We start from the raw sequence: 14,772 nt of genomic DNA on the forward strand, positions 1-14,772 counted from the left end.
ATTGCTGTAAGCTTTATTGCTGTGTAGAGCCATACCATGATGGCCCATTTTCCATTGGTGCTGGCACATCACACAAAATAATTTGCAAGTACAGTGGAGGCGTTTCCTCAGGCTGGCTGGTCCTGAGGCTTTAGTTGTGGGCTGATGGAGAGACAGTGGCACTGCTAGAATAAACACCAAGGGAATCTAAGCCATATGTTCCATGGTTTCTGGAAATTGACCTTAATAATGCTTCCCCAGACACAGAAAGACAAACAGTTCTTGCTCATTCACGGAATCTGGAACAGTTGGTGCTAGCTGGGAATTTAGCTGAACTCCCAGCCCTGCATAAACTAGGTGTGGTGGCACATACCTGCAATCCTAGCATAGGCTACACCAGGACACATGAGATCCTACCTCAGAAAGGAGGACAGGAAATGGCTCTGTGGGTAAAAGTCAGGGCGTGTTTGTGCACCCACCTGTAACTCCAACAGTAGGGCAGGGTTAGAGTTAGACGGATTCCAGGGGCCCACGGGCCAGCCTGCCCCAAACAGTAACCTCCAGATCCAGTGAGAGACCCTGTCTCAAAAAAAAGTGGGGAGTGATAGAGGAAAACCCTGACATTGACCTCTGGTGCTCGTGCACAACACACACACACACACACACACACACACACACACACACACACGGGAATGCACGCATTTGCACAGACATGTGTGCATATACACATACACCATAACCCCCCATACACACAGAAAATTGTTGAAGGTTTATCTCATAGAAGCTGAGAGTAGAATAAAATAAAGGGAAAGTTGGGGAAGGAGAACGAGGAGGCAGATCAGCAAGCATTAAGCTATGGGAACATAGGAGAACTGAGCTTTTATATTCGGCTGCCCACTAGGATAAGTTACATTACACAGATAACAAGTGTGTACTATGTATTTAAGAGAAGAAAAATATTTAGAAACAATATTTGGAATATTTTATCACGAAGTGGTATGTGTTTGAGAAATGTGTGTGCTTGTGCTAGTTCAAATACAGCTACATTTTTATTTTTGCCAAACTGATTATAACTTTATTTTTTATTTGTGACAAAAAATAGAGTTTTTAAAATTTGTTCACTTTTACATCCCGATTGTAGCCCAATCACTCGTCACCTCCTGGTTCTACCCTCCTCCTCTCATCGCCTCTCCCCCTCTCCCCTGGTCCTCAGAAAGGGGGAGCCCTCCTCCCCTAACATCTGGCCTAAGCCTATCAGGTCTCATGTGGACTGCCTGTATCCCCTTCCTCTGTGGCCTGCAAGAGCACTCCGCCAAGGGGAAGTGAGCAACATACGGGGTCAGAGTCCATGTCAAAGGAAGACCGGGCTGCCTATCTACTACATCTGAGCAGAGGGTCTAGGTCCTCCCAATGTGTGGTCCTTGGTTGGTGCATCAGTCTCTGCGGCACTCCCCTACTCCACCCAGATTTGTTGGCTCCATTGGTCTCCTTGTGGATCTTCTGTCCCCTTCAGGTCCTTCTATCGCCCAACTCTTCCATAAGATTCCCTGTGCTCCACCCCAAAGTTTGGCTGTGGGTCTCAGCATCTGCTTTGGTCCTCGGCTGGGTGGAGTCTTTCAGAGGACCTCTATGGTAGGCTCCCGTCCTGTTCCTTCTCTTCAGCTGCTTCGTGTGTCTATGCTATTTGTCCTTCTGAATGAGAATTAGCCATCCTCCCTAGGGTGCTCCTTGTTATTTAGCTTCTTTAGGCCTGTGGATTGTAGTGTGGTTATCCTGTGTTATATAGCTAATATCCACTTATAAGTGAGTATATACTATGCCTGTCTTTCTGGGTGTGGGTTACCTCACTCAGGATGAGAACACGATCCAATGTATACATTATCAAAACATCGCACAGCACTCCATGATACATACATTTTACATGTATGGTGGCTCACACCTGTAATCCCAGCACTCTGGAGTCAGAGGCAAGCAGGTCTACAGTTCCAGGACAACCAAGGCTGGTATACAGAGAAAGTCTGTCTCAGATGAGACCGAGCATGTTCAGGATGGTATGACCATAGATGAGAAAGTCTCTCTCAAAAAACAAAGCAAAACAAAAAACCAAAACCAAAACCAAAAGAAAGAAAGAGTCCATCATGTTAAAACCCACATTTCTGTCACTAGATGAAGCCATTCTGTGGAACAACTGGCTCATGATAAGTGACTTATGTCACATGGCCATTCTGTGCCCCACGTGTAGGAACTCAGTCTCTGCCAACACACGGTAGTGAGCTTAAACTGAGTCTCGAAAGGGAAACAGCAATCAAGAGCGTGATTCTGTTCTTAATGATTTCCACTGTTTCTACTAACAGCTGGCTCTGTCTATAGCATAACCTCGTCACTTATCATCCACGCCAGAAGAAAAGAGCAATTAGTATTTGAGAAAAGGGGAGGCATGGGCTCCCCGTGAAAAGCAGGACCACGGCAGCCCTGTCGGTGTGGCACATAAGCAGCTCACACTGCAGTCTCACTGGCTGCAGAACCTCGTCCTGAAAACCGGTGGTCTCGGAAAGTAATTATTAGTCAGTGGTTTGAATGGCACAAATGCTTTACTTGTAATTTCTGAAACCCAAAAAGACCAATGTACCTTTGTTCTTTTTTTGTTTGTTTGTTTTTTAGCAACAGGTGGTACAGCTCAACATGTTCCAGGTACCCGAATGTCAAGACAGTTAAGCAAGGTGGCCGTCTCCAGAAAGCTTGTGTGGTTTACTTCTAGCCTGTGACATATTTGTACCTTTCTAAGCTGTGGCTGTGTGTGTGTGTATGTGTGTGTGTGTGGTGTGTGTGCGTGGTGTGTATGTGTGTGTACATGTGTATGTGGTGTGTATGTGTGTGTGCATGTGTGTGTGGTGTGTATGTGTGTGCGCATGTGTGTGTGGTGTGTATATGTGTGTGTGCATGTGTGTGTGTGAGAGAGAGAAAGAGGAGAGAGAGGGAGACAGAGAGAGAGAGAGAGAGAGAAGTGGGGGAGAGACTTTTCACCAAGTCCAGTTAGCATGACATTTTCTGTGGGACAGAATGAAAAACCTTATGGATCAGTTATGATAGGGCTTGAAGTTAATGAGGACACAGGTATATGCTGTCCCTATCAGATTAAGACAAATCTTGAAGTCCTTGTTAACTGATAAAGAGACAAAACTCTTTTCAGTTCCTCAGATAGACTCCAAGTGTCACAATCTCTGTTGATTTGCCACAGAAAGAGTTCATATCCCCAACAGCAGCTGGAATTGGGGTCACCAGAGTGTTACGATTGAATGATCCACAGTCATTCTCCCAGACCTGACATTTGCAGGAGACATTTGCACAAGAACAAAGGACGCTTTGTAGGAATGTCATATGCTTCAATGGCCCCCATGTGCCTACCCTGCCACGCTGGCAGTGCTCCCTGCAGTGACAAGGGTATTTTCAGTCTACTGTTAATGAAGAAAAGTCCCTGGAGCGTCAGCGTGGCATTTTCCACCACCAGTCTGTTCTTGAGTAAACTGGGTGGGTGTTCTGTCCAGCGGTTAGTGTGTCTAATTCCGACTGTGGGGGAAAAACTGCAAGCCTAGTCTTCCTCAGACCTCCATGGTCCCCACACCGCAGCACCCTGTGCCTTTCACACCCTCACTCACAGCAGCCTGCAGGTGTTGTCTGATGGTTTGTGTAAGTCTCCTTTAACAGCGTATGGTGCTGTTTGCTGCAGTGTGGGAAACGTACCGTGTGGGTGTTGTTCAGCATGGTAGCTACAGTCACAGTGAGTGGCCAAAATTAGCTAGTATGAGGTAAGAACTTGCTTTTCTATTTCATTTAAGCCCAATTGTGTCTAATCTAAATGCAAATACAGAACCGAATGGGATGTTCCAGCTCTCCCTTTAAACACCTTAAGTCACTTTTTTTTCCTTGTCAGATTGAGAGTCTCTAGCTATCTACATGAATAATTCTAAATTTCCTAATCTAATTATAGTAACTGAAATTATTTCTATACACACTGCCTCTTAGGGTTTAGTCCTTCAATGCCCTAGCCTATACACATGGGCATTTTATTGGGCTTCCATTCTGTGGAATAGAGTGACAGCGGAAAAAGTAGAATTATGTTCTGACAGTGCATCTTAACTTATAATCTGGTGCTCTCAGTAGGTAGGAAAGGTAGTTCTGTGCTACAGGGTTAGTAAACTTGCACACCACTTTAGTTTTACATATCCCCAAACCAAGGAGAGTTTATAGGTCGAATGCAGATATTGCTACTAAAGCAATGTTGTGGTTCCAAAATTGAGAACCAAAGGCAAGCTTTAAATAAGAACACAAAGTCGTGCTCCATCTTCCAACGTGTCTCAGCTAGCACAATCACCAGTAATTAGCATTAGTATGGTTTGCAAGGGTTTCACTGTCCCAACATTTGGATTTCTTGAGAACTTGTTAGCTGGTTGGAAGACTACAGCTACATTTTAAAGCGAAATAAAGAGCTAGGTGCATAGACTTCAGGAACCCACACTCAGAGGAAGAGCGAGATTGGGGGAATCTGGGTAAAGTGTTATGTCAAAGACCTGACAAACAAGCAATGACTCATGGGAATCACTATGTAGTTAAAGTGCAAGTGCCGGGGGTGGGGGGCTAGAGAGATGCCTCAGCAGCTAAGAGCATTTCCTAGTCTTTGAAAGGACAGGACTTTGGTTCCCAGCACCCATGTTTGGCAGCTCATAAACATCTGTAACCCCAGCTCCAGGGGATCCCACGTTCCCTTCTGGACTCCCAGGACAGCAGCAGCTGTATGAATGTTTCCGCACACAGACACGCCGGATCACATAATTAAGACAAAAAATTTAAAAATAGTATTTTTTTAAAGTGCAGATATACTTCAGGCTTGGCTAGAGTGACTCTATTGAGAAGTGTGGCCTTGTGGGAGGAAATGTGTCACTGGGAGTGGACCTTGGGGGTCTCAAATGCTCAAGCCAGGCCTAGTGTTATTCTCTTCCTGCTGTTTGTGGGTCCAGATGTAGAACTCTCAGCTGCTTCTCCAGCACCAGTTTGGGACCCTCTACTGACTGGCACTATCAGCAGACTGTCTTAACTTCTCAGCTTGCCTGTCACTCCTGTAGTGGACAGAAGCCCCAGGGAAGGCAGCGTTTGGGACACCTCCTAAAACCCAGCCCCATAACTCCTCACAGCTTATTTTCAGGCACCTTAAAGTAATTGTTTCAAAAATGTATATATTTCCTGGATTCTCTCTTTTATGCCAAAGGAAGTTGACCCACGTTACTTGTTGGCAAAACCATAGTTCCATTTCTTTGGCCAGATGCCCAGGAACACTCACTGTGCCTATTTTCTGATTCCGGTGACACAGATTGGAGGTACAGCTCTGAGAACTCTCCATCCCAGGGCACCCAGAGACAGCTTTCCTGGTTGTGGGATGGGAGGGGGCTTTGTCTGGGTCACGCCCTCCTGAGGGTGGACATCCCTTGAGCATCTTTGATTCTCACTGCATGCCCTACAGTCAGCGTGCTCTGGGCTTTGAATCTCCAGACTGCTAAGCTACAATTCAACTCCAGCAGGATCAGCAAATGCCCCTGAGGCTGCCCATCTTCCTAGACTCAGTTTCCTCTCTGGGATTTAGATTCTGTATACTGTTTCCTCGTGGCCTTCATATCTCTTGCTAGTTTTAAAATGATGCAACTTTTTTTTTCCTTTTTGCTCATTATTCATCACTCTAGGTGTTTTCAGTGGGAAATCTTGCTGTGTTGGTCAGCATTGTGTCTCCCTGACAAAGTACCTGAAAGAAACAATGTATGAAAAAGGAAGGTTTATTTTGGCTCACACTTTCAGAGGCTTAATCCATGCTCACTGCCTCTTCCTTGTTTCCGGCTGTGGCCAGGCAGACTGTCTTGATGGAGGGTGCCTTCGAGCACATGCAGTGCTTAGGGAGCACAGAGGGACTGGGGGACAAGTATGCACTATGTTTAGTAGTGACCTACTGTTTGCAGTAAGGTTTTATATCCTGGACTTCCTGGGACTGTTCCATGATGTTATCAGCTGGTATTGCCCACTGCATAAGAACTGCAGAGTTAAGTGGGCTCCTGTCTGCACCAGGAGGTCAGCTGAAATCACTGTGCTTCAAGAGCTGTGGGGCTCATGGCACAAATGAAAAGAAATTACCTTCTGCTGTATATGACCAGAGGATCTGGGCTCAGAGGTGCTCGGTCCCCTAAGGCAAGGGCACGCACAGCAGGTATGCTTCCCGAGCGAGAGCTCTGGGCTCCCTATGCTCAGCCCCAACTCCTGCTAATAAGAAGCATGCAAACATACATTCCTATGGCAGAGTCCAACCACTAATGTGTGTGTGCATGTGCATGTGTATGTGTGTGCTCAGCTTCCAAAAAGACATTTACCTACCCTATGTCAAAAGATAGTAAGCCCTTTTCACAGGCAAGGGACAATGAAAGTGACATGTCTGACATGAAGAGCTGGAAACTTGAGGTTCTTCACCCCTGGCAAACTGCCACTTCAGAGAGGTCATCTGGTGAGACAGTAGGGAAAGCCCTGCAGGAGAACGGCGGCTGCAGTTGGCTTCTCCTACTTGGTTCCATGACCCCCCCTCCCCACCTTCATTTATAACTGTTGGGTTCTTTAGATTGATTTATTTTGGGAGTGTACATATCCTAGCATGTGTGGGGGGGGGGCGGTCAGAGAACAACTGTGGAAGCTGGTTCTCTCCTTTTCTACTTTGCGGGTTCCAGGAATCACACCCAGGTTGTCAGGCTTGGTGGCAGAAGCCTTTACCTGCTGGGCCATCTCACTGGCCCCTGTCTCTCTTTTAAGGCATCTGTTTCATAGACAAAAACAAAACAAAAGACACTTTTCCTGTTCTTTCACTAGGGCAGACTTTAAGAAGTCAAGGTACAGCCACTGTCACAGAAACAAGCAGAAGCATTGCCTCATGGCACTGCTTAGGAGGGATGTCTGAAGGCTTGACTCCTGGTGTGTCACGTCTCACTGGAGTAGAATAAGGAGTTACGCCTGTAATCCCAGCACTTGGGGGAGACAGAGGCAGGTGCATGGCTGTGAGTTCGAGGCCAGCCCGGTCTACAAAGGGAATCCAGGACAGCCAAGGCTACACAGAGAGACCCTATCTCAAAAAAAAAAAAAAAAAAAAAAAAGTTGCTGGTGTGTGCCTTCCCTGTGTGGGGCTTTCACTGACCTGCCTGTGGTTTAAATAAGACTGGAGACATCTATACATTTGAAAGCTTTAAGCCTTTGGCTGGGGCAGACTCTCAGCTATCTTCTAACTTAACCTGACTTCCTGGCCTGTGTCGCCGTCACATGGCTAGCTCTCACCTCCTTGCTCCTCTCTCCAGCTTCCCTTCTTTCTTCCATATCTCCAATTCTCCCCCTGCATCTCTCCTGCCTGGAAGTTCTGCGCCCCTACTTCCTGCCCCCGATATTGGCCATCAGCTCTTTAGTATAACCAATCAGCAGTAAGGCAATGGATACTGCACCTGTCTCCTTGGTTGCTTTAAGGCATTGCCTGACCTTAATCTTTTGGGCAGGTGTGGAAAGACAAACATTTACAAGTAGGAAACCCTATGTTGGCCCATAGAAATTACAATACCAAAATCCTGCCGGCAGGCAGCTTTCTGTCAGCACAGTAATCAACAACTGAAAAATACAGAGACATGCCTTCTCAAGGAGAAGAAGGTTACCCCAACACTTCCCGGTTATTCTGCCAAGTCGAGATTCAAAACTCATTGACCAAAAGTTGTCTTTAGGAAAAGGAAAGTTCCCTGTTACTAAAGACCCCTGCCCCCTTTGCTGCTGCCAGTGCCCTTTTTGAAACCATATCTACCCTGCCTCCTTGCGCATTAAGAATATGTTAATCATCCGTAGAAGTCTGTCAGTTTTATCTTAAGCCCAAAAGGAGAAAACCCAGGAATCTCACAGCTGTGTCTTGTCTGTCTTATAGACAAGGTCTGTGTTAAGATTGTAGGTTCAAGGCCTGGAGAGCATGCCAGAATTCTCTCTGAGCCTTGTACCCATGTATTCTCATAGCTGGGCCGAGTGTGTATCTCTGAGCCCCACTGTAGGATACATGGCTGCCCAGAGCTACAGAGCCAGGGTTGATTTCTGCCCCCGACTTTTTCCCTTTTCACAGAGGTTAAAAGCACGCCAGAATTCCTCCTCTTGTTCTTTCTGAGCTCACCTAATCACTGCCTTTCCCGAGCACCTCTGCCCGATGCCTGCTTCAGCAGCAGCACTTGCCTTACTGTGGGCAATGTTTCACACCTCCTCCTCCTCAAGACTAGAAATGCCTTGAGAAGGAGGGAGTGTCCCTTTTCTCCCAGTAGCTGGCAATATAAACATCTGCTAGGGACATCCCTGAGGGAATGAGTGGCTGTGCTGATCCCCAGATGCACCTGTGAAACTTTCCTGCCTTAAGGCGCAGGTGCCTGTTCTGATACCTTTGTTCTTCACTGGACCTAAGAATTGTGTGCACCCCAATTTGACCTTATTCTTCCCCTCTTCCAATGCCTACAAGGTCCACCCCAACTTTGTACTTGCTTCTGAACTCATCTACCTTTGCCAAGCTCTACCTAGACCAGGCAACAGTGGCCTCTTCCATCTCCTCACTCTGACCCACCTGGGACTTAAAGGTGTGACCAGAAGAGGAGGCCAATGGTGGGAAGGGTGAGACTTTGAGCGAGTTGTTGAACTTCCTGTTTGGAAAGCAGATAGACAGTACCTCTCCCACTGACATCCTCAAAGAGCTCGAGAAGCCCTCATCACAGTGCAGGCATGAAGTAGGCCTCAGGACATATTGCTCACTTCACCTCTTGCCTGTGCCCTTACAGCTCATGCACAGCTTATGCATTTGTGTGTCATGGGTGTTTCTGTGTCATGTGGATGGAATGTGCAGGGAGGGTGAAACTGTGATCTGATCCCAGGTGTCTTTACATCAGCCTAGGCCTCATCCCCCTGGAAACATGAGGTCCTGTTAACAGTCACACCTAAAATGCCACCAGTTACATACCACACTTACATACGTCCTCTTACATATGACTCTCAGGTGTTTTTGGAATTCCTCAAGGAAACCTTGATGGCACTGCCGTGGTCCAAACCAAGAATATATTGTTGCCATGGTTACCAGTCTCAGAGTGGGTGACAAAAGGTACCCAGGGGCCTGCCTTTGACCAGCACTGTGCAGTGTACCATCTGTTGCATTATCTCTATAGTTTGGTCTTCACTTACCCTGGTGGTGGCCATCAGCATAGCCAGTGACCCTCCTGTTGAAGGTAAAATAATCAAAATGCAACCAAGTTTAGGATTAACTCTATCCACATATGCCTTTTGTAGTTTTTGCTCTACCAGAATTAACTCCTTTTCTACTTCAGCTGTTTGACACCTTGGACTGTTCTAATACCACTGAAACCAAACTTTTCCAATCTTGGGAACAAGTCTATGCTGCATAGCCCAGTTATTTAACATTTGTTTAACAAAAGTCGAATGCATTACATACCTGATTACAGATTCCTTAAAACGTTTTAAATCCAACATATCCATTGGATGCCATGCCATTTCATCACACTCCTCAGCACCATTATGAGCAGGCACATGTCTTATAGTAACTGGAAAAGCTGATGGTGTCTGTGTGGCTCTGGAGGGTTCCTCTATCAAATCATTTTTCTCCAAAGACCTTTCTGTTTGTTTGCTTTCCTGATCCTCTAGTTTCTGTTTTTCTTCATCCCCTGTTACCAAAGGTGCTTTTTGCTTTCCCAGCCCTTCACCTTCTTTCCACACTTTCTCCAGCTGTTCAGTCAAGTCTGCAATTCTTTCCAAAAGGATAGATTTACTGACACTTCCTGTTTTCCTATCTTACCAGCCTTTCTTCCAATCCTTCTAAGAATGAAATACAATAAAAAGACAAAAACCAGAAAATTCCCTCTAAGTATAAAGCAGGAAAGAGTTTTGCAACAGCAGTTGTGACTTTGCTGATCCCCTGAAACAGCATTTCTATATCCTGAAAATTTGAATCTTACCTCATACCATTAGAAATTACAGAACCCACCAGGCCCCACTTGTTGGCTCCAATTCCTTAAAGATTCTACTTTATTAGGGATTTATTAAAGGCATGTACCTCCCTTACAACTCAACTACCTTAAATAGGAGGGAGAAGAGATTAAGGGGTATCAGTTCCATGGGGCAATTCCCCTGACGTAATTCTCACAAGTCCAGCAGATCATCTATCTGACAGAAGAAGCTGCACCATCCATGGACTGAACTTGGAGGTATCCTCCGAGACCACCACTGCAAAATCCTGAAATTCATGGGCAGGAACCTCTTATCTCTCTCTCTCCAGTTCCCCAGTCTTCTTCTCCTCTCTCTCCCCTGCTTCCTCCTCCCACTCCATGGTCCTTTTTGTAATACAATACCCCAGCCAGAATTGCCTGGCCCTTGTCTTTTCTCTTGAACTGATCCTTCCTCCCTCTCAGTCTATACTAAGATGTTTATTAGTTTATAGAGACAAAAGTCTCAGTGGGGTCAAGTATCCCAAGACTGTTTTCACCTTGGGCCCAGACTAAGGCAAGATTACAATCTCTTCACACCCTACTATGCCACCCTGGCCCAGTCTCAGTGACCCTTTCTCCATGCAGTGGCCTGGGGAAGGGGGTCAGTGGGTGGGGACTATACCTGCTGCTCCTCCTCTCTCTTGGACCTCTTGTGAGCACTAGGGAAGCTTCAGAGCTGGGTAACCCTCCCGGTCACTCTCCAGCTTCCCTTCTTCCTGGGAATAGTGGCTCTCATCCTCTCCCATTTCTCAGTGTGCAAGATCTCTATGCCCACAGGGAGGCATCCATGACACAACTGACAAGCAAGAAGTACATCCTAAGGTTCCCAGCCCTGGAGACCCTGATGCTGGATGACAACAAACTGTCTAATCCCAACTGCTTTGCCAGCCTGGCTGGCCTCCGGAGGTATGGTCACGCCGTCCTCTGCACTATCCTCTGCCCCCGGCAGGGCTCACACCCTGAATGCTACATTCCAGCTACACAGCATGGACTAATGTCCCAGTTCCCCTGTATCTCTGCTGTGTGGCTTTGGGCAAGTCAACTCTCGCTCTGAGCTTAGCTTGGCAGAGAAATGCAAAGTCACTAAGGTGACTTCTGCTCATGTGTAGGGTTACCATTGCCCAGGATAGGACGCTGATCCTGGAAAGAAGACACCTCCACCAGTACTCACACACAGGGGACAGAGAGAGAGAGAACCTTAGCTGCCAAGTTCTGCATATTTGACAAAGATCCCTAGAATATTTCCTCTGAATTGTTTCTATTCACCAGATACTACTCTGTGGCCCTGTTTACACATTCTCAGTCTTTCTTCACCAAAGCTTTAAAGGTTTATAAGCATTGTCCCAACTATGAGATAGGGCCATTGAGCCCCAGAGGAGGTAAATCATCCCCTCCCACCACCAACACAAGGTTACACAGCAGGTGTCCATGTCCAAGCCTGAATCCATGTTTGTTCCCCAGCTTGCTCAGTAATACCCGAGAGGTAATGTCACTGTTGTGATTCTAAATTCACTTTCCTTAATTGAAGATTGAAGAAGTTGAGCCTGGACCAAAACAAGATTTTCCGGATCCCGTACCTACAACAGGTTCAGCTCCAGGCTGGCTCAGGGGACTGGGTTACAGAGGGGCCAAATTCCCAGAAAGATCTGCAGCCCCAGACGTGGGTATTTGAGGCCTCGGATGAACAACCAAATTATACTGTACTGCCCATGAAAAAGGACGTTGACCGCACAGGTGAGCTATGTCCTTTGTCCCGATGCTTGCTTCACTGGGGAGTAAGATTCTTGGGGTTGATCATAAAAGTCTGATTCTGGGGTGCTCCTGCAGTCTAAATGAACCGCTTAGCAACTTCCAAACCAGTTCTATCAGGTAAGATGCTTTCAAACTCCAAGTAAAAATGGATTTTTAAAAATCTCATATATTAAGAAACTCAGGAGCCAGAAAAGACTGTAATGTACACATATTCTCAAGGGCTTTTCTGTCCTCCCTGGGCACTGGCAATCCTGTCTGTCCTCTTAGACTGGTTCCCACTAGGTTCTCAGAATGGCTCCATAGTTCCAAGAGTCACATCTACACAGTACCCGCCACAGGCAGAAAGGAAACACACATTACCGTATCGTACACCCACCCAAGCTGGCAGTAGGGAGCACAGCTCTGGGTTGGACATCTTCTGTTGTGGTCCCCCTGGGCTGGCTTTGTTGCTATGTGCCTGCCAACTGTTTACAGTTCAAACTGGGGGAGATGGCTTAGGGCAGGTGAAGTACAGACGTCCTGTGCAGAGCCTGAAGTTTTATGAACACTCTTTACCCATTTACTCGCATTACAACCCAGAACATTCCCAGTGTCCCAGTGGGACCCTCCCAGTAAGAAGTTACCCTCGCCCAATTTGAAGTTCACGTACAGGACCATACAGCATGGACCTTGTACCCAGCTGTGTTCACCGAGTGTCATGTCAGCTTGGTTCATCAATGTCACTGCATGTTATCTTTATCCCTGTTCATGTTTACTCCATGCACGCCACAATTTGTTTCCTGTTTTGAGACACATTCTGGTTGTATCTAGTTTGGGGCTATGAACTGCTGCGGGCATCCTCTTGCCATTAGGTGGGCACATGCCCTCAGTTCCTCGGGACTGTGCCCAGAAGAGGGCTTGCTTGTTACACATCTCCAAATATCTTGAGCATCGTGGACGCTGCAGACACTTCCCAGCATGGCCGTGCCAGTGCACTCCCACTCTGATGTGTGTGTGACCCCGGTTACTCCATGGCCTCCCAATGCTTGAGTTTGAGTTAGCTGCTCTGCTGCGTGCATAGTGATGCCGCATTGTGATTTCAATTTCCACCTCTCAAATGGCTAGTGATGTGGAGTCTTTTTTTTTTTTTTTTAAAGATTTATTTATTAATACATATACAGTTCTCTACCTGCAGGACAGAAGAGGGCATCAGATCACATTATAGATGGTTGTGAGCCACCATGTGGTTGCTGGGAATTGAATTCAGGACCTCTAGAAGAGCAGGCGGTGCTCCTAACCTCTGAGCCATCTCTCCAACTCCGTGGAGTGTCTTTTTATGTGTTTGTGGGTCACTTTGATGTTCCTTTGGGAAATACTCAAGTCTATTTTTTAAATTAGAATGTGTATCTTTTTCTTGATTTTTAAGGTTCTTTATAACTTTGGACACAAATCCTTTATAAATATGTTACCAAAAAAAATCTAATGTGTGGTTTTTATTCTTTTTCTTCTTCTTCCTTCTTCCCTTCAGCCCTCTTCTGCTGCTGCTGGGGATCAAGCCTGGGGCCCCACAAATGCTAAACTAGCACTCTACCAACTGAGCTGTTCCCAGGCTTTTTTGTTTTGTTTTTTGAGACAGGGTTTCTCTGTGTAGCCTTGGCTTTGTAGACCAGACTGGCCTCGAACTCACTTTTAAAGTTCTTTTAATTAAATCTGACTCATCAGTATTTTATGTCAGTGCTTTTCCTTTGCTGTTTTTAGAATTTGGACTTTATCTCAAGACTATGGAGCTATTTCTTTTAAAAGCTTGATTGTTAAAATTGTTAACATTTTGGTCGATGATCTTCCAAGATTTTCATATATGATGGGAGGCAGAGGCAGAGTTCACTTTGTTTATATGCATATACTTTTTGATCCAGCACCATTAATTGAAAGACCTGCTTTGCCCACCGAGTAGGGGAGGCCCTGTTGGGTAAACAACGTGACTGTCTGAACTACTGTAGCTTTCAGAAGTGATTCTTGCTGAGAACTCAAGATGTCTCACTTCCTCACTGTTAACTACATGGCACCACCCTAGGGGTGAGTGCATTTCCTGGATGCAGGCCCCTGACTGCAGCTTACTTCTGCAGCAGGTTATCTGGCCAGCCCTGAGCTTGGTCCTGCCCTTGGCCTGCCCCTTCAATCATTCTCTATAAAGACTTTTCTAAACATTCTTTTTTCATTTATTTTATTGTACAGTTACACAAGGGTGTTTTCATGCAAACTATTTTTAACATATTGCCCTATACCCTGCTACCCTCTCTGACTAAAATGATACTAGAAATGAAAGCCACTGTAGCGCCATAGCTAGGTTTGTTGCTTGCTAGTGAAGGTCTTCAGGATAGTTGCAGTGCCCAGCAATTTGTGGTATCACCAAAGGCCTCTGCATTACCCACCTAAATTTGAGAATTGTCAGTTTCCAACAGAATCCCACTGGAATCTGGTTAGAAGTACACTGACTATATAGATCAAGGTGGAAATAATCAGTGCCTTTGTGATACATTTTTCAGAATAGTAAAAGAACACACCCTATCAGTTTTCAGGTCTTTAACTTTAACTATAATTTTATGTGTATGGGCGTTCTGTGTACATGTATGCGTACCACATGTGTGCAGTGCCTGAAGAGGCCAGAAGAGGGCGTAGGGTCCCCTGGGACTGGAGCTACAGAAGCTTGTCAGCTGCCACTTGTGCTGAAAATTGAAACCAGGTCCTCAGGAAGAGCAGCCTGTGTCCTTAACCACTGAGCCATTTCTCCAACCCGGTTTTCAAGTTTCTCTCAGGAGTGCTCTGCTGTTTCCAAGCCTGAGACCATGCACATCTGTCATTAGATGTATTCCTGCGTCTTTGATCTCTTTTTGTAAGTGGTGCTGCATTTTCTACTTCAGTCCCATTCATTTATTGCTAGTACACAGACATAGTGAACTCATATCCAGTAATGTTTTGAAGT

At 46.0% G+C, this 14,772-nt stretch overlaps 2 protein-coding genes across 2 annotated transcripts in view; one reads left to right on the plus strand and one right to left on the minus strand.

Annotated features, from left to right (window-relative positions):
* Serpinh1 (serpin family H member 1) overlaps window positions 1-14,772 on the minus strand; it is a 671,742-nt gene that overhangs the window by 513,429 nt on the left and 143,541 nt on the right. The gene's annotated exons all lie outside the window — the stretch shown is intronic.
* The window catches only part of Xrra1 (X-ray radiation resistance associated 1), a 70,015-nt gene that overhangs the window by 32,526 nt on the left and 22,717 nt on the right, over window positions 1-14,772 (plus strand). Inside the window, exons 9-10 of the mRNA XM_051149032.1 lie at window positions 10,836-10,964; window positions 11,587-11,792. Coding sequence (XP_051004989.1) covers window positions 10,836-10,964; window positions 11,587-11,792 — 335 coding nt within the window. The remainder of the gene's footprint in view (window positions 1-10,835; window positions 10,965-11,586; window positions 11,793-14,772) is intronic.

The sequence above is a fragment of the Acomys russatus genome, chromosome 7 (genome assembly GCF_903995435.1).
Source record: "Acomys russatus chromosome 7, mAcoRus1.1, whole genome shotgun sequence".
NCBI classification, from domain to species: Eukaryota; Metazoa; Chordata; class Mammalia; order Rodentia; family Muridae; genus Acomys; species Acomys russatus.